Here is a 17,284-nt window from a genome sequence, read left to right on the forward strand (position 1 = left end):
CACGTCTGCACCGGCTACTGTACGGGCCACACAGAAATGTGAGTTCATCTTGAATTGAATTATATTACATTTAAGCCCCACTGCGGAAAAAGGCAATCCTGTATGGAAGCATCGACCAATATCTACTTAAAGCAAAATTTATCTGCTGGCTCGCACAATCTATTCGCTTGAACGTTATTCTTCGCCCCCGCAGCAGCACTCAAAACACATGAGTCCGCAGCATCTAAAAGAATTAGTATACTATTCATAGCGGAGCGAAGAAGGAAGGGGAAACCTACACTCCACAACAAACTTCTCCTGCTTCACCACCTCCTCGCATGCTCACATCTGATGATTCCGCGGCCGCTGTCTTTCCTTCTGGTCAGTATACTTGACGCTATGGTCGAAGAGATGTTCACGCATGTATCATACCGAATTCTTTGTGCTGGGAGGTTCAGGAGCAGTTGGTTGCTGCATGGTCACAGTCTCTGGATCCCAAATATGGCTTTCTGGTTCTGGAGTAGGCGCTTTGCTGAAAGATGTGGTAATCCAATCGAAGAAATTCATCTTGTTCAATTAAAACTCTGGTCAGTATTTTATGCAGAGCGTGGAGTTTTACGTCGAGGAGAACCCTGTATAGCGTCTAGTCGCGATATTTATATGTGTGTAGTACCCCTGGGCCTGCAGAACCATAAAGCAATATTAGTGCCATAGAGCAGGAAAGCGTTATCGAGATTTTCTTTCATCTGCCTGGAGCCATCATATCCACAGCAGATCCACTCTGAAACACATGGTGAGGATCTAGTCGCAACTAGCGACCTCCTACGAGATCGGATATAACTTGGGCTGATATTCATGGTTATGTAACAACACTCCGTAGGGCACAGGCTCAGCTCGTGTCATAACACAACATTAACGACTTGCTAAGAATTCATGGATCTCTTCTATGCATGCCGTGCAAAACTGCAAGACGTGGAAATCCAAGGTTAAGAAGGCTTGTTGCCTACAGATAAACTCAGGAGAAACATACAAGCCTCGAAAAAGGATGAGGATACAAGCACGCGAATTGAGCCAAGTACCTGAAGCCAAGAAACTTTCACCAATCGGTAAAAAAATTACCTACTTCACCTCTTAAAAGAAGTTGAGTCCAGGGAGCTGGCTCAATCGAATTGGTCAGCCTTGTGGATCCACCTGGTAAGAAGACCCACAACTCTATAGGCACCATCCTTACTGATCGGCTTGTTATCGTATTCGAATGCGAATAGCCTTTTCAAGATTAGTGGTATTACTTCTTGCACTGATTTGAAGCTGGTACTACGTAATTAGTAGTGCCTATGCCAAATTCCAGTTGTATTCCGTAGACCCTTTATCAGGGTCCACCGGGGCTGGCATTGAAATTCGAAACTTCTACCATGTGATGCCATCCCACTCACCCGTTGACCTTGGTTGGGAAGACATGATCCGTATAGAGATCGTCGTTCAATATTATGACCAGATGCTGGACTGATTGCTCAAGAGGAGCTTCTTTTCGTAGTACACGTTTGACCTACTATAGAACAATGTTGAGATCTCTGAGCAGGGTGGAAAGAAAGGCTTTTTCTTCGCAGCTCGTTTTTTGAATCAACAAGACCCACTATTGGTGCCAGCGTCCTGTCTGCACAAGTTCACAGAGCTAAGTCCCCTGGACGCGTTAGTGATACGGGCTGTCGGTACCTTCACCGGCTCGCTAACTTTGGAATCTAATTTCTCTGTTTACCCTCAGAGCGTATCTCGGAAGGCCGTTTTCGATATCGACATCTGGATCTGTTTTATAACTTTGCCGCATACTAGCTATCTCTCCTTTTTCAAACGCCGGTTTGCGAATGGAAAGCAATGATATAATGAATGAGTCTAAGTCTAATGCCCCAAAATTAAGCACTTATTGCACAAAGCCGAATATGTAGGAACAGATAAGAGAATTCAAAACTCAGAAAAGGCCAGATGAGGTCGATCAAGCAAAAACAAGCCACAACCGCCTCTGTCTTGGTAACATCTTCCGCATCACTTAGGTGCAACGGAAACTCTCAGCCAAAGAGATATCGCCGCCAATATACTCAATTTGGGAAGGATAGGGGCACAAGTTGCGATGAAGACCATTTCCGAGCGACGGGTATTCCACAGGCAATGTGTCCGGGGCAGTGCCATTTTCAACCCAACGCTGAAGTGCCTTCATAACGGTGGTGGGCTGGCCACCGAGGCCGCCGGCGCAGTGACCGAGACCCGGCGACTCGAAGAAGCGCCAGAAGTCCTGAATATCCGGGAAAAGCTCCCGCGCCTTGTTGTAGAGATATTCGGTACCTTTGGTGGGAATGCTGGGATCAGCCTTTTTTGGTAAAAGGGTGATGGGTTAGTTACTGCTGTCATGGTTTTGGCAATATGGCTGGGCAAAGAAGGGAAAGGAAGGGGAAAAGACATACCATGCCGTGGTAGGTCAGGAGCTTGCCTCCATTGTTCTTGAAAGCATGCAGATTCGCGTCGTCTGCGTTCCAGGCGCTACCATATTCCGAAGTGATGAGGTTGAAAAACTCCTGGTACTCCGAGTGGCTCAACCCCATGGTGTCAAAGCTGATGTTCTTAGCGACGAAGAGATTGAACCATTCATCCTTCACGGTGGCGAACGATGAGCTGTTGAATTCCGGTTGAGCACCAAAGGTACTACCAATGTCGGACCCCGGGTTGTAGCCATACCAGAGCTGGTGACCGTCAGTGGTCTGCGCGCCCGACCAGGCAGCATCAATGATGACCGCGGCGCCCTGACTCAGTGCGATAGTGCGGTTCAAGGAGTCACAGGTGAATGTTTTGTTCACGGCGGTATAGGGGTCGTAGTTACAGGCGGTCATGTTGGAGATAAGTCCATCTACCACACCATCAAGGGGATCACAGTAGGTGATAGCCTCGCGTGTCAGGAAGTCCAGTTCGCAGACGAGAGGGTTCAAGTTGTGCCAGATGCGCATGAAGAGAGCATAGTACAGCGATGAAGTAAACTTGGTAAAGGATTGTGCGGGAGCTGAGGCAGCAATACCATCGTATGCCGTGGGATAGCGCTCAGCGATCATCATTCCCTGCCGGCCTCCTTGCGAGCAACCGCTCCAGTAAGAATAGTCAGGAGCACGACCGTAGAAGCTGTTCACCAGGCTCTTTCCAATGATGGCTTGGTCATTGTAGGCCCGAGATCCGAAGTTTTCCACTGCCACCCAATCAACATTGCCTGGGCTGGTGAGCGCCCATTCACGAGGTCCTGTAGTATCCTTGCCCAGTCCAGCATCGGTTGTGGTGGTAGCAAACCCTTCCCCAAGTGCACCTCCCATGAAAAACTCGGACAGTACAAACCGGCCAGCAGCCCATCCGCCACCTCCTGTTGCCTGCAGGCGGCCGTTCCAGTTGGTCGGCTCGGGAAGCCAGGTCTCGACAGTGATATTATCCTCGTAGCCGGGATGGGTATATTTCACGGTAATGTTGCAGAACTTGGCATTTTCGAGTTCAACAGTACCTCCATTGTAGTTGAACGTGTACGGAATGTAATCGGTGTAATTGGTGACCCAAGACGCAGAAAGAGAAATGATCTCAGCGCCGTACACGACCGGGGTCTGAATGGCTGCAGGCGAGCAAATAGAAAAGTTTGACATGGCCGCTAAAGGAATGTGAGCCAGGAATGAGTGTATGAAATGAAATGAGTGTCGCAGACTGCAATTCTCTGAATCATCCTTCCTTTTATACCCGGCTTTTCAGCCTGGACTAGGTACCCCCATATTATTCCAACCTTGAATGACATCAATTTGGAAAGGGGGGTTATGGATGGTGGAGCCCAAGTCGGGCGACGGCCGAGTGGCTCTTCCCGAAAAGGATGTTCGTACTCGGATGAACAGTAACATGCCGGCTCCACTTTGTTCTCTGAACCCTGGATGCCGAACTAGTTTGCCCCGTGCTCGGGCCACAGAATACTCAAGGAGTTGGGCTTCTTGGCATACTAGAATTACCGATCATAATCACATTGATACCTGCAGTTGCGTGCGCTTGGTTTACGAATGTCCGACCTATGTCGGCAAATATCTAAAGTCTCTGGTCTCACATCAATCTCGCCAAGGCAGCGCCCCTGCTTTTGCTGCCTATGATATATTATCCATGCATTGCATCCAGCTTTTATCTCCGATCTCATATGCGCATCCTGTAAGTGCCTGCATAATTGGCCCGACATAGCCTATGCTAATGGACGCTAAGTACCTGGAACACAGAATCTTGTCATGCCTACCGGCATTCATGATATACTCAGCCGATATATTCCATATGCGCATACATGGAAAGGCAAATCCATGCTCTGCAGATGGTAATACACAGACAGCGGCAACTAATCGATTAAGCGAATCTAGAGACATGGGAGTATTTCGCACTGGAGCAAAGAGCTAAAAAGGCTATATTTAGATGTGGCACTGGAGGAAACAATGTATCTAGGAAGGACCTATACAGTTTAGTGTGATCAAACTCTAAAATAATTGAAGACGTGTCTTCGCTGTCTTTCAACGCATCAATGTAAATCGTTTGATGTATTGACAATCGGTCAATTTCGAACATGATTTGATCATACACAACACCACATCACATTTGACTACCACCAATGAAGCCCTTGCCGCTTTCTTAGTGTCATCTCTGGTTTGCAATTTATGCATTAAAACTCGTTATCAACATTTCATAAGGACAGAAAGACGCGCTACTTCATGCGGGATATATTACCAAGCAAACCTCAGCTCACTAGACAATGCTTTCCCAATGCCGTCGAACATATAATACCACACTGCATGCACCCCCACCTCAGCAAAAGGACCAAATCATCCCCACTCCTTCAAATCTTCAAGATAGACCCCTTCACCCAATGCCCGAGCTGCGCAGACAACAGCCGGTTCTCATTCATAATAAACATCCGCCCATTTCGGCCAAAGGAAAAATTAGCCACGCCGCTCTTGATGTAAATCTTCCCTAACAAGACACCACTGGGCGACCAGACGTTGACCCCGTCCCCGCAGCCAGCGTACACATTGCCTTCCATATCGGTCTTGATCCCATCCGGGACACCGTTTGCTGCCATCGCGAAGACGCGACGGTTGGTCAGGAATGGCTGGCCGTGGTAGGTGGTGATGTCGAATGCATAGCTGGATGGTTCCATATCAGCCAACCATAAATGTGAGATGGTATACCGTACTTGCGAACATAAAGAAAAGCGACAAGAGATCATATAGTGGGGAAGGGGAAATGACATACATAGTGGAAGGCTTAGTCGGATCCGTCGTCCCATCACCAACCGTATACCCCGTATCAGTGATGTATACAATTTTCTCATCAGGAGAGAAAGAAATGCCATTCGGACGACTAAATCCATCCGCAACAACACGTACATCCCCGGTACTCGGATCATAGCGATAAACTTGGTTCGGCAGTTGCGGTGCAGGGCGGATGCCCTGCTCGTATCCGTACGTAGGATCAGTAAACCAGATAGAGCCATCGCTGTGAACGATCACATCATTCAGGGAATTGAAATTCCGACCGTAGAAACCACTGATTAGGAGCTTGGATTCATATGGCGGGTCAATAGACATCTGGAATAGACCCCCAGATTGGTTGAGCGTGCCTTGGCCGCAGAAAAGGATACCAGAGTCGTGGTTGATACCTCCGTTGGGAAGAGGGATGGTGGTATTAATTATTTCTGATGTTACTGGGTTGCTGCTAAGGGATACTTTGGAGATTTTGATTGTTGACTGGTTGGTGAGGGGATCGGTGAAGATGTTGCTAGTCATGAACAGTTCGTCGGTGGATGGGATAAAGACACTTGCTTCATGGGCGAATGGGAAGTCATTGTTCTCTAGAAGAACCTCCAGTTTTGGGGCATTGCCTGTGATGTTGAGGAATCGACTATCGTAGTATTCGAACCCTGTGGTGGCCTGGGAGAACTCGGGCTGCAGGCCGGTGACGGACATATTGTGGGCCATTTGGATAGTGGCCATGGCGAAAGTAATGCGATGTTAGTAGTTAAAGTGTGGGGGGGACATGGAGTTTTATATGCTCACTAGTAAGTTACATCGGGGGTTTCTCGGCTGATCTAAGGCAGGAACTGCGCGAGGGTTGAGGTTGAGCGGCCAGCAATTTCCGCTTAAAGGGATGAGGCGGGGACATTGTGGGTGATCATCGCCGTAATCGGTCCAGGTAGGGAACCGGCGTTTGAATGTACTGTTTTGTCATCTTATTCTGGGGACTACAACATCTTTCATGATTTTACGAGGAGCTTCAACAAAAGAGTAACTCCATATTCATCGACTCAGAGTCGGTATATAACAAGACCACTAATTAGAATGACCCATAGCAGCTTCAAGGGGCATGCTCCATGTGCTGCCTTATAAGTTCGGTCACAGCTGTATGACCTTTTTTCTTGGGCTAGCGCCAGCGCTGACTTCCCATTCTTATCCTGTAAAGGCGGATTGATTCCTTCTGCGTCAAGAAGTATTCTCACAATCTCCACGTCGCCACGAACCGCTGCACATGGTAGGGGTGGAAGCCCATTATAATGCCCACGGTTTGGGTCGGCCCCCGCTGAAAGTAAAAATTTCACCGCCTGCGGACTACAGTGTCCTAAGGCCATCGCTAACGGCGTCGAACCATCCCTGCTTTGCACATCGACATTCGCGCCTGCATCAAGAAGGTGTTTGAACAGTTCGACCTGGTCCATCAGACACAGACACCTCCATGCTATGTTGTGGAGAGGTGTTCGTCCATTATAACCGGGAATCATATGATCGTTTCAAGATAATCACTATATTAGAATGTGCTAGACCTGGCTAAGCGCTTTGGTGTTCAGATGATGCCTAGTCAAATGACGCGTAGCGATCTTTGGTGATGGCTCTAAGCACTGCGGATGTGGGTACTGGGAGCCTCCATCGTGGCCTTATCTATGAGCTAGTACACTGGCTGGTCGGCGATAGCTCCTGTTGAAGTTAGTGTATCATGGGCGAGAGCCCGTAGACCGCGCACGAGAAATAGATTGCAATTCAATATCCACCGCGATGGAGATTGACCAGAGTTGCCAGTCATCGACTCGCCTATTAGTGGACGTTGCTCCCTTTGCGATAGAGGTTCGTACGGGGCCTCTCCTTAGCTTCTGCGCCAGTAGTTCAAGTAAGCATGCGCCTACTTGAGTATACCTTGAGTGAGTCATCTAGATACGACAGTTGCCCCGTTTTCGTATCAACTGTGGGTGGGGCCATGCAAACCTCCGCTCTCGAAACATGTCATCGCTACCAGCCTCGAGACCTAACGAACAACGATCGGGCGAGTCTGTAGAGTATTTATTTCTTCGCATGGTCATATCTTTGTCTTATGTTATCTTCCAGCGAATGCTTGCTTTATGTGTCGAGTCAAGATATTTTAGCATGCTGAATTCCCCTCTAGCACTTGTAAAGGTCATCGAAGGATCTTAGAACCGGCATAGCTTCTGACGCATTTTCGCACCACTTTTATTTCATATTCGCCGTCAACCATGCGATTTCAACACTCTCCATCTCTCATAGCTGCATTGGTGCAAATCACTGCAGCTGCCAACATCACGATTCTCGGGCCTGGGGACCTTCACCAAGACGTCGCAGATTCCTTTCTATACTGCCTCAATGCAACCGGCATTTATTATCGGCTATATATAGACGCAGGGATTACGATCGTGCTTCCACCCAACAATCGCGGCATTGATACAGATGAAGACGATGAGTTCCTATTGCAGTGCATGATGATGGCTTGTGATACAATGAGTATTGCGGCGGAGGGCATGAACGAAGATAATGAAGACCATATGAATAGTGTTTATGCCGCCGTTGTGACGTACGATTGGCTTGTCAAGCAGGGTGCTCGGGGTTTGCGTGCAATCGGTACAAAGCCGGCCCTGATCCTGGAGGATATTGCTGTGCGCGATGGGGGTGAGAATGAGGTGAGTTTGGCGAAAAGAAATTGTTTTATATTGTGACATTGCACTGAAAGATGAATGCAGGAATGAGGCTTTCCAGTCACCCACCATAATAGCGTCATGGGAGAATCACTTTGATTCGGATCGATTGATTCGAACCTTTGTGAGATGGACTCGGTTAGTTCGACCACGCCCGCCTCCGTATGCAGCAGATTGAGGCCAGAATATATTTTGAGACTGTAATAGGTGGATGGATATGCACACCCAGTTTCGCAACAATTTGCTATTATTTTTCATGTCATCATGCTATATATCTTTGTTGGGACATGCATTTTTCTCACATGGCTGGCTAGATGCGATATGCCGTTTTTGGTTGAACGACTAGTGTGTCGACATTATTAGATCTTGAATCCGCAATGTCTATGTAATTCGCGTTGTTCAATCCATCTCCTCCGCTGGTTACCAACTACGACCATTAGAGTAGTATCACGGGATTCGACGTACATAAGCCAGATTATAGTCAACCCTAATTTGTCGGCGACCCCCGGCAAAGGGCTTTGCCACTCCAGCGACTGGGACGCCAAAGGTTCCCCGATCTCGACTCCAACTCCACATTTGCCGTTGCGGGGAACCGAAAGTTGGGGTAGGAACCAGTCTGCCATCTAACCGAGCTTATGCCCGAAATTTTGGTCATTTGTGACTTCTGACAAGTATCCCTTTCACGTTTCATCTCCTCCTTGTAGACTACATGCACAGAATAGGATAGACATAGATTGCAGCGGACATGGGCACACAGAATGAGGGGCTAGGCGCTCCAGACGAATTTTCTAACGAGCATAACGAACATCAACCCCCAGACGAGGCTAGTCCAGAGAGGCAACCAGTGCCCGACGGAGGGCTGGAAGGCTGGCTCAGCGTACTCGCGGGCTTCTGCGTTTTCGTCAACTCTTGGTACGTACCTACATCCCCATCACCAGTCACGCCCAAGCAGTCCTAACCCCCAGCAGGGGCCTCATCAGCTGCTATGGCGCATTCCAAGAATTCTACCAAACGGTTCTCCTCCCAGACGAATCACCCTCCACGATCTCTTGGATCGGCAGTGTCCAAGCCACCCTGATCGTGATGGTCGGCATGGTGACCGGCCCCCTAGTCGACGCAGGATACCTCCGGCCCCTGATCCTCACTGGATCCTTCCTAGTCGTGTTCGGGATGATGATGCTCAGCCTAGCAACAGAATACTACCAAGTTCTCCTCGCGCAGGGCTTCTGCGTCGGCATTGGTGGCGGCATCACCTACATCCCCGCGATGGTCGTCATCTCATCGTACTTTACAACCAGGCGGCCCATCGCTATCGGCTGCGCCTCGATCGGCTCCAGCGTCGGCAGCGTCATCTTCCCCATCCTCTTCCGCCAAGTCCAACCCATCATCAACTTCGCCTGGAGCGTCCGCTGCATCGCGTTCATCAACCTTTTCCTCGCCCTCATCACCTGCGCTATACTCTGCCGTCGACCAGGCAAGAAAACGCGCACTAGAAGCCTCATCGAACTCAAAGCCCTCACTCACCTCCCGTTCATGCTCCTTTCCCTCTCTATGACATGTGTCATGCTCGCTTACTACGTACCCATCTTCTACATCGCTACTTACGCCCGCTCCGCCCTCAACACCCCAACCAGCCTCTCCTTCTACCTCGTCTCTATTACCAACGGCGCCTCCGCCTTCGGCCGAACAGTTCCCTACCTCCTCGCCTCAGGAGGCACCCACATCAAACCAATCTTCATCTTAATCGCCTTCGTCGCGGCAGCAGCAGTAGCCATGTTTACCTGGATCGCGACGACAAACACAGCCGGATTTATCGTCTGGGCCTGTTACTGGGGGTTCGTGAGCGGGGTGCTAGTCACAGCGCCGACGTCTATCGTCGCTCACAAGGCATTCTGTCCCGATAGTGACTTCCTCGGAACGAGGATGGGCATGATGTGGGGGATCAGTTCGTTCGGGTCATTAGTGGGCACGCCCGTTGCAGGAGCGTTAGTGAATTTGGAAACGGCGGACTTTGTTCGTGCGCAGGTGTTTGCGGGTTGTTTGATGGTTGGGGCGGTCGTTTTGCAGGTTTGGCCGGTTGTTTGTGTAGTTAGGGCGGATAGGGGGGTGGGGAAGGTGCAATAATATAAATGCATGTGTTAGAGCTTTGGATGCAATGGTGGATAGTAGAGATAATCAGAATATGACCTATAGAACAATAACCCTCTCCACTATCTTTATCGGAGTTCACTGGTCGTGGATATATACTTATCCGGTGCTATCTATCGCATTTCTGTATTATCCTTGTCCCTGCATATGCATTTATTATAAGCAATGTATTGCTGTCCAAACCATGATCACATCATCAGTCGACCAAATTTTGGTATCATTGTGGCGAATGTCTGATACTTGTTCCCTATCAGGATACTAATCTCGAACTTGGTCTTTTTTAAGCCAACCACCATCCTAGTATAGCCCGCCGATGCACATGCAGGTGTAGGTAGCAAGACCAACCCACCCCGAAAAACAACCTTGATGCATCAACACTACCCAATCGATGGGTTTTCCGGAGATGGCAAAATCAAGCTTTCAGGAAACTGGTTTCCGATTGCGGTCTCCACCACAGCTTACCATATTTTTGCTTTTGATTGCAGTATAGTAGTGGTAGGGATGTAGCGGGGGGAGGTATCACTGTTCACGGCACGATTTGAGCGAGGTTCGAGGTCCCGCTGGTGTTCGGATAAGCTGGGGTGAGGAATCCTGCTATGGGCGGGTCGCTATCAATGGGTAAGTGAGTAGATGTGATGTCTGTGTCTACCGCAAACTCAATCAGGAATACTCTACGGATTAAGCTGGTTGGGTGAGTGGGTCTGAATAGGCCGATTGTGTGGAATATGGAGTACTAGTCTAAATGGAGCGAGGCCGAAGATTTGGCGATATGCTCACTCACTCGCTTTATGCTGTGCACGTATGTTATGTGAGTTGTGAATTATGTGCACCGGCTTACAGTAAGTACGATTGTTGCCTCAATTAAATTCAATTCAAGCAATAACTGTATATTGACCCTAGAGTACTTCACAACCTAGGGCCTAAATAGCTGTCCTGCAGGTACCAAAATAAAAGAAAAGAGTGACAAAAATTTAGTCAACCTCAACCTACTGCACTAATATCCCAAACTTATCGCAGCAAGCTTAGAAAGTAAGAGTCTGACCGGCAGTGCCGACAACAGCAGCCTTGACATTGGCAGAGCCAAGAAGGGTGTAGTCGTAAGGCATGGAAGTCAGGGTGCCCTCCTCGGCAGTGCTCTTGGCATCACCGAAGTCGTTGTCGTTGGAGACGGCGTAGCCATCATCGGTGGAGTAGAGAGCCTTCTTAGAGTCGACGAACTGGTTGGACTCGACGAGCAGCTGGGCGCCATCGCGGGTGTTGATGCCGTCGCTCACGTCCAGGTAGTAGCTGTTGTAGATGTGGCCGGTACCGAAGCGGAAAGAGGGAGCGCGGGAGTCGATGTTGTACCAGTAGTTGTTGGCATAGGTGACGGTCAGGTGACCGCTGTCCTCGTCTTCATTGCTGTCAGAGTGGCCGACCAGGGAGGCCTTCCAGTGGTCGTGGATGAAGGTGTTGGAGACGGTGACGTAGTCGGATCCGTGGGTGATCTGGTTATTTATTAGTGAAATGGTTTGGGTATTAGTGTGATTGTGGGTTGCGTACATCAATCAGACCGTCGTAGTAGTCCTTGTCGTGGTCACGGTCGGAGGAGACATCGCAGTGGTCAATCCAGACGTTGTTGGAGTACTCTGCTTGGATTAGTATATCAGAAGGTGTGTAATGGGTGGATGTTCACGTACGGACACCAATGGCATCGCCGTTGTCAGCGAGGACCTTGGTGACTCCGAGGTTGCGGATGATAACGTTCTCCTTCTCCTTGACGAGACTATTGCATGTCAGCTTGGTTGGCTCTTCATTGCGGGGATGTGCTTACACTCCGAATCCCTCGAGGATGGCGTTGGCGTCCTTGCCAATGATGGAGGTGTTGCTACCGATCTTGACCTGGTCGGCAGTCTCCTTGATAGTGCCGTCGACGTAGACGACCTTGGCTTCATCGCCGGAGACAGCAGAGGTGAAGGCAGCATAGGACGAGACGGTAGTGGTAGTACCGCCGGCACCACCGGTAGTGCCGCCGTTCATGCTAGCATAGCCGAACGCAGCCTGCAAAGGTCAATTCCTGTGACTTTCTTCAAATGAGGGTACTTACGTCGCTGACGGTTGCGCGCTTGGCATGGGTATAAGTGGCAGTAGGGGCAGCCAGGACCTGTCCAGACAGGAGGCCGGCAGCGGCAACAATCCACTTGAAGTTGGTCATTGTGATTAGGAGAGAGAAAAGAATGGAAAGGTAGTTGGGGGATGAGAGAAAGAAAGACAATATGAGAGGGTTGATTTGAGATATCGTTCAGGGTCTACCTGTTCCCTTTATACGGATGGGTCGACGGCATTGGGAGCTCTAAGACAGAATGAAATCACTTCAAGCATCAGGACTGTCTCCAGGCTTGGCTAGATACATTCATAGGTGGACTTCAGCATAGCAACCGTGACGAGGTTAAGCTGCAGGTTCTTTGGATGCGACTGCCAAGATGCCGGTCAAGCCCCGTACGGATGAAGCTGGTCGCACCACTCGCATGGCAGGGAGGGAGCATCGTGAGGAAAGACGTTGTCCAGAGGTGGATATTATGCTGGGAGCTGAATTCCACCAACGGCACTTGGCGTTTCAGCAATGTTGCCAAGAGAGCTAAAGTCTAGTCTGTTGTGGCTGTGCGGTGGAACTGTCCGTGCCATTCACAACTAGTGTCCGCTCAGGAACTCCGGCTGCGATGCTTGGCGCGTCTGGACATGGCCCCCGGAAGATTTTGAGTGGTGTACGAGTCATTTTGTGGGAGCCGAAGGAGCAGAATAACTTGGCAAGATTAATCAATCAGGGGTTATCCTCCACAGTGGCACAGCTCCGTGGAGTGCCGGTCTCATGTTCAGCATTGATCCAGCTCCCTTAACGCAGCAAAGCTACTATCATCGTAAACGTCAGAGTTGTACCTTCCCATGGATTGAATAATAGATTCAAGCCATGCTAAAGTGTCTTTTGGCGCGGCTTAGATGATACTGCTTCCGCGGATCATGACCACGTTAAACAATAATCTGCCAACCCCGGGGACATCAAGCCACGGTTCAAAAAGAACAAGAAGTCCAAGCACCGGTCGTTCTCGGCAATGGAGCGTGTCCACTTCCACCTTTGGATGGCTCCGTTTCATCCGTTCCTTTGCTGCCCGTTTGGCCACGATTTAAGCGCCGTCTTCAGATGATTGATGGCAGGAGAGTTCTATTCCTTGGCTGTTCTCGAGTGACTCTGATTCTCCACCTATGGTAAATATGTGAAGCAGCTAATATATCATGTGCATGGTCTAGGTGTGTCGATTATAGGTCGTCTTAATTAGTTGACAGTTCGTCGGCAATGCCGGAGGCAACGAATGTATGCAGGGTTATGACCCAGTCTCTTTCAATACTTGACATCACGGTGGTTGAAGACGCTTGCTGAATACTTCCACCTCTAGTCTGGACGCAATATATGAGATGCGGTCATTTCGCATAGCAGCCGAAGTGGCAAAGTATAGGAGTGCTTCTGATAGATTGTGAGCGTGGAAGGCACACCGCTAGAATAGTAATGTCAGCATGAGGGCATTACCGAGATTAAGCCGGGGTACTGAGATCGATGCCGTCTCTTCAACTATCCTGTTTTCCTTTAGCTTTCTTCCAGATTGCTTAGTGAGTAGCTAATATTTCTGTTAGCTAAGTCTGAGCTGTAAGCCATCTTGACCAATAACAATGTCCCATACAATCCAACTCACTTGCAAAGCCAATCCAGATTTCCCCCTTTCGAAGAAAATGAGAAAACGAAAACCAACAGCATAATCAGCATCATATGCCTTCATCCTCTTCACATTCTCTATGATATAGCCATGTCTACAGTCAGTCAGATCACGCCATCTGCATCGGCAGTAAACCATCACCTTATTACTCAGCGCCAACAATGACATCCGTCCATTTCCCCTCACTTCCCCTCACCACTTCATCACCAACATCGCCATCGCCATTGCCATCACAATGTCGAACTTCACCTCCGTCCCCATCATCGACTTCCAGCGTCTTCAGGACCCAGAAACCAAAGTAGAAACCCTTACCCAGCTCCGCGACGCCATCTTCCTCGTAGGCTTCCTGTACCTCACGAACCATGGACTGGAAGTAAGCCTCAGCCAGCCACCACCACCAGTGCCCATATTCCACAACATACTAAAGAAGAACCATCACAGTCTCTCACCAAACGCGCCCACGCTACCCTCCCAGACCTCTTCTCCCTCCCATCTGAAACCAAAGAGCGAACCAACATGATCAACTCGCCCTCCTTCCTAGGCTACACGCATCTCGGGGCCGAAACCACCGCACTCAAAACCGACATGCGAGAAGTATTTCCCCTTCCGCCCTTGTCCCCATCATACTCACAACACATACCCTAACAAACCACCACCCAACTAGCAATTCGACTTCGGCACCCCTAACCTGCCCCCCTCCAACAACCAAACAGCACCAGTCTGGTCCCGTCTCGAAGGCCAAAACCAGTATCCCACACCAGCCACGCAATCGCTCGTAGAAGAATACATAACCTCTTTCATCCCATTAAGCAACACCTTCCTGCAATACGTCGCCGAATCCCTCTCTCTCCCGCCAACAACCTTCGACACATACAGAGGAACCATGGACAGACTCAAGTTCATTAAATACCCGCCTCAACCCTCTTCCTCCGGGGAAAACAAATCCCAAGGCGTAGGGCCACATAAAGACTCCACTGGTTTATTCACCTTCCTCTCACAGGATACGACAGGCGGGTTACAAGTCCTTAATAAACGCGGTGACTGGATCGATGTCCCCCCGCTGGAGGATGAGGGTGCACTAGTGGTGAATATTCAGCAGGGGTTTGAGGCTATCACGGGGGGTGTCTGTAGTGCGACGGTGCATAGAGTTGTTGTAAGTCCCATGTTTTTCGTTTTCTCTGGGAAGTAGTACTGAAGTGGATGGGATGCAGGCACCCAAGAGTACAACGCGATACAGTATCCCATTCTTCATGGGGATACGGATGGACTTGACGTTGTCGAATCTGCGTGATTCGGCGAGACATATTGTTGAGAAGGTCCCTGTCGGGGAGTGGTCCGATGAGGATGAGATGAAGAGAAGGGCCGAGGATGTGCCGAGTGAGTTTCTTTCGGACAGGTTCGACTGTGTATGTACCCCTCTGCCACCCTTGTTATTGTATCGCTATGTAGAGGCATCTATTGATAAATGTCGATGTTGGGTCTAGTTCGGTGAAGCCTACCTCCGCAACCGAATCATCAGCCACCCTGACGTCGGGAAGAAATGGTATCCGGAACTGTATGAGCGGTACTCGAGTGATCCTTTTTATTTGTATTAACCCTCTCTCCCTCATTTATATCATTGTCTTTATAATCAATATAAACACACCACACTATGTAAGTTACAGCTTCGCTGCCGCAGAAGGCAGGATATTATACTTAACGGCCTTGACCGTCGTCCATCCCTCCAATGCTTCTTCGCCCATGTCCCGTCCAAATCCACTCTCTTTGACTCCCCCGAACGGCATATTCGACGCTAGCATCGCCCACGCGTTCACAGTAACCTGTCCGGACTCAATACCTGCAGTGACGCGATGAGCGCGGTTCACATCGTTAGTGAAGATGGCGGCGCTGAGTCCGTGCGCGGTGTCGTTGGCCAGCTTGATAGCCTCCTCTTCTGTGTCGAAGGGAGCAATGCACTATTCTCGTTAGCACACATCCACCTCAGCCACCACAAAAGGAAAGAAGAAAAGCAGGGGAGGACGGAACATACAGCAACCGGTCCGAAAATCTCTTCTCTCATCATCCTCTCCCCCTGCCCCACATCCGCAAACGCCGTATTCTGGACGAAATACCCCTTCTCCCCAATCCTCTCTCCCCCAAACAACACCCTCACGCCTCTCTTCTTTCCCTCCTCCACATACCCCAAGATCTTCTGCAACTGCGCCGCACTAGACACGGGTCCCTTGGTAGTCCTCTCGTCCAACGCATCCCCGATCACGGGCTTGTCCTCTTTAGATAACCGCGCATATTCTTCCAGAAACTTCTCGTAAATCCCCCGCTGGACATAGATCCTCGACCCCGCCGCACAGATCTGTCCGTTATTCGCTGTGATGCCAATGCGCGTCCACAGGAGCGCGTTGGCTAGATCGCAGTCTGAGAATACGATTGAGGGGCCTTTACCCCCCAACTCTAGGGAAACTTTCTTCAGGTTGCTGGATGCCGAGGCGCGCAGGATGGCGCGCCCGGCGACAGTGGATCCCGTGAAGGAGAGTTTGCGGATAGCTGGGTGAGTGGAGAGAGCGTTGCCGGCTTTGGCGCCGTCGCCGGGGAGGATAGATACTGTGCCGGCGGGGAAGCCTGCTTCGCGGATGAGGAGGGCGAGTTTTAGGGCAGACAGGGGGGTTAGTTCGGAGGGTTTGATGATGAGGCAGTTTCCCACTGTTAGGGCGGGTGCGAGTTTCCAGATTGTGATCATTCTGTGGAAGTACGGGTGTTAGTTGGTTGGTGGGTTATGGTATCGGGGAAGGGGCATACAGAGGCGCATTCCAGGGCACAATGGCGGCACAAACACCTAGTGGCTCGCGGAAAGTATACCCCACTCCGCCGTCAGGGAGATGCAGCGTCTTGCCGTCGATCTTGTCGGCCCAGCCGGCGTAGTAGCGGAGGGTGGAAATGGCTTGGGGCATGGTCATGGCCTTGCTGTCCGTGTAGAGCATCCCGCCTTCCAAAGCTTCAAGGGATGCGAAGTCTTCCGCGTCGCGCTCGATCAGATCGGCGAGTTTGTGCAGGAGGGCGCCGCGGAGGGCGCCCGGAGTGGCTTTCCATGCGGGGAGGGCTTGTGTGGCGTAATGCACGGCGCGGTCAATGTCCGCTGGGCTGGCGGAGGAGACGGTTGCGAGTGGGGTGCCGGTGGAGGGGTTCTCGATGGTCAGGGTCTCGTTGGTGGAGGCCGGGGTGAATTCATTGTTGATGAAAAGGGTGGTCGGGACTGTGCTGTTAGGAGAGAGGGTTCTAGACAGGGTGGGGTGGGAGAGTATAGTACCTTGAATTTGGCGGCCTTTGGCGCCAGTAAGGGTGACGGTAGCCATTTTGTGTTTTTGATTTGCTTTTTGTATAGCTCTGTCGGGGAAAAAGCAAC

At 50.2% G+C, this 17,284-nt stretch overlaps 7 protein-coding genes across 7 annotated transcripts; 3 read left to right on the forward strand and 4 right to left on the reverse strand.

Moving 5' to 3' along the window:
• Positions 1-1,862: 1,862 nt before the first annotated feature.
• Positions 1,863-3,722, reverse strand: BO83DRAFT_417252 (putative feruloyl esterase). Its single transcript, XM_025534738.1, has 2 exons — positions 2,436-3,722; positions 1,863-2,341 (listed from the first exon to the last, which is right to left on the reverse strand). The coding sequence occupies exons 1-2, from the start codon at positions 3,642-3,644 to the stop codon at positions 2,024-2,026; spliced, it is 1,527 nt and encodes a 508-aa protein (XP_025388277.1). The 5' UTR covers positions 3,645-3,722; the 3' UTR covers positions 1,863-2,023.
• A 1,133-nt stretch (positions 3,723-4,855) lies between these two features.
• BO83DRAFT_312500 (SMP-30/gluconolactonase/LRE family protein) lies at positions 4,856-5,996 on the reverse strand (the record flags this gene model as incomplete). The annotated part of the gene is made up of 2 exons (XM_025527519.1): positions 4,856-5,162; positions 5,272-5,996. The coding sequence occupies 2 exons, from the start codon at positions 5,994-5,996 to the stop codon at positions 4,856-4,858; spliced, it is 1,032 nt and encodes a 343-aa protein (XP_025388278.1).
• A 1,333-nt stretch (positions 5,997-7,329) lies between these two features.
• BO83DRAFT_378517 (uncharacterized protein) lies at positions 7,330-8,318 on the forward strand. Its single transcript, XM_025531273.1, has 2 exons — positions 7,330-7,978; positions 8,039-8,318. The coding sequence occupies exons 1-2, from the start codon at positions 7,538-7,540 to the stop codon at positions 8,042-8,044; spliced, it is 447 nt and encodes a 148-aa protein (XP_025388279.1). The 5' UTR covers positions 7,330-7,537; the 3' UTR covers positions 8,045-8,318.
• A 366-nt stretch (positions 8,319-8,684) lies between these two features.
• BO83DRAFT_445385 (putative MFS monocarboxylate transporter) lies at positions 8,685-10,117 on the forward strand (the record flags this gene model as incomplete). Its single annotated transcript, XM_025536550.1, has 2 exons — positions 8,685-8,905; positions 8,962-10,117. The coding sequence occupies exons 1-2, from the start codon at positions 8,739-8,741 to the stop codon at positions 10,115-10,117; spliced, it is 1,323 nt and encodes a 440-aa protein (XP_025388280.1). The 5' UTR covers positions 8,685-8,738.
• A 1,046-nt stretch (positions 10,118-11,163) lies between these two features.
• Positions 11,164-12,335, reverse strand: BO83DRAFT_312945 (pectate lyase family protein; the record flags this gene model as incomplete). Its single annotated transcript, XM_025527539.1, has 5 exons — positions 11,164-11,628; positions 11,684-11,769; positions 11,821-11,906; positions 11,955-12,181; positions 12,228-12,335. 5 exons carry the CDS (start codon positions 12,333-12,335, stop codon positions 11,164-11,166), a joined length of 972 nt encoding a protein of 323 aa, XP_025388281.1.
• Positions 12,336-14,106: 1,771 nt separating this feature from the next.
• Positions 14,107-15,482, forward strand: BO83DRAFT_437469 (isopenicillin N synthase family dioxygenase; the record flags this gene model as incomplete). Its single annotated transcript, XM_025536013.1, has 5 exons — positions 14,107-14,260; positions 14,329-14,481; positions 14,552-15,040; positions 15,099-15,293; positions 15,372-15,482. Exons 1-5 carry the CDS (start codon positions 14,123-14,125, stop codon positions 15,480-15,482), a joined length of 1,086 nt encoding a protein of 361 aa, XP_025388282.1. The 5' UTR covers positions 14,107-14,122.
• On the reverse strand, positions 15,457-17,259 carry BO83DRAFT_361061 (putative aldehyde dehydrogenase). Its single transcript, XM_025529441.1, has 4 exons — positions 17,189-17,259; positions 16,681-17,134; positions 15,917-16,622; positions 15,457-15,842 (listed from the first exon to the last, which is right to left on the reverse strand). The coding sequence occupies exons 1-4, from the start codon at positions 17,232-17,234 to the stop codon at positions 15,546-15,548; spliced, it is 1,503 nt and encodes a 500-aa protein (XP_025388283.1). The 5' UTR covers positions 17,235-17,259; the 3' UTR covers positions 15,457-15,545.
• Between the last annotated feature and the right edge of the window lie 25 nt (positions 17,260-17,284).

Source organism: Aspergillus eucalypticola, assembly GCF_003184535.1.
Source record: "Aspergillus eucalypticola CBS 122712 chromosome Unknown BO83scaffold_12, whole genome shotgun sequence".
Lineage (NCBI taxonomy): Eukaryota > Fungi > Ascomycota > Eurotiomycetes > Eurotiales > Aspergillaceae > Aspergillus > Aspergillus eucalypticola.

Bases quoted from the DNA above. Each gene is read 5' to 3' on its own strand.
- BO83DRAFT_378517 (XM_025531273.1), top strand. From the start codon at position 7,538: ATGCGATTTCAACACTCTCCATCTCTCATAGCTGCATTGGTGCAAATC.
- BO83DRAFT_361061 (XM_025529441.1), bottom strand. From the start codon at position 17,234: ATGGCTACCGTCACCCTTACTGGCGCCAAAGGCCGCCAAATTCAAG. The intron at 17,135-17,188 runs GTACTATACTCT...CTAACAGCACAG, and splicing joins CAAAGGCCGCCAAATTCAAG to TCCCGACCACCCTTTTCATC. The intron at 15,843-15,916 runs GTATGTTCCGTC...TAACGAGAATAG, and splicing joins AGATTTTCGGACCGGTTGCT to TGCATTGCTCCCTTCGACAC.
- BO83DRAFT_417252 (XM_025534738.1), bottom strand. From the start codon at position 3,644: ATGTCAAACTTTTCTATTTGCTCGCCTGCAGCCATTCAGACCCCGGTC. The intron at 2,342-2,435 runs GTATGTCTTTTC...TTACCAAAAAAG, and splicing joins TCCTGACCTACCACGGCATG to GCTGATCCCAGCATTCCCAC.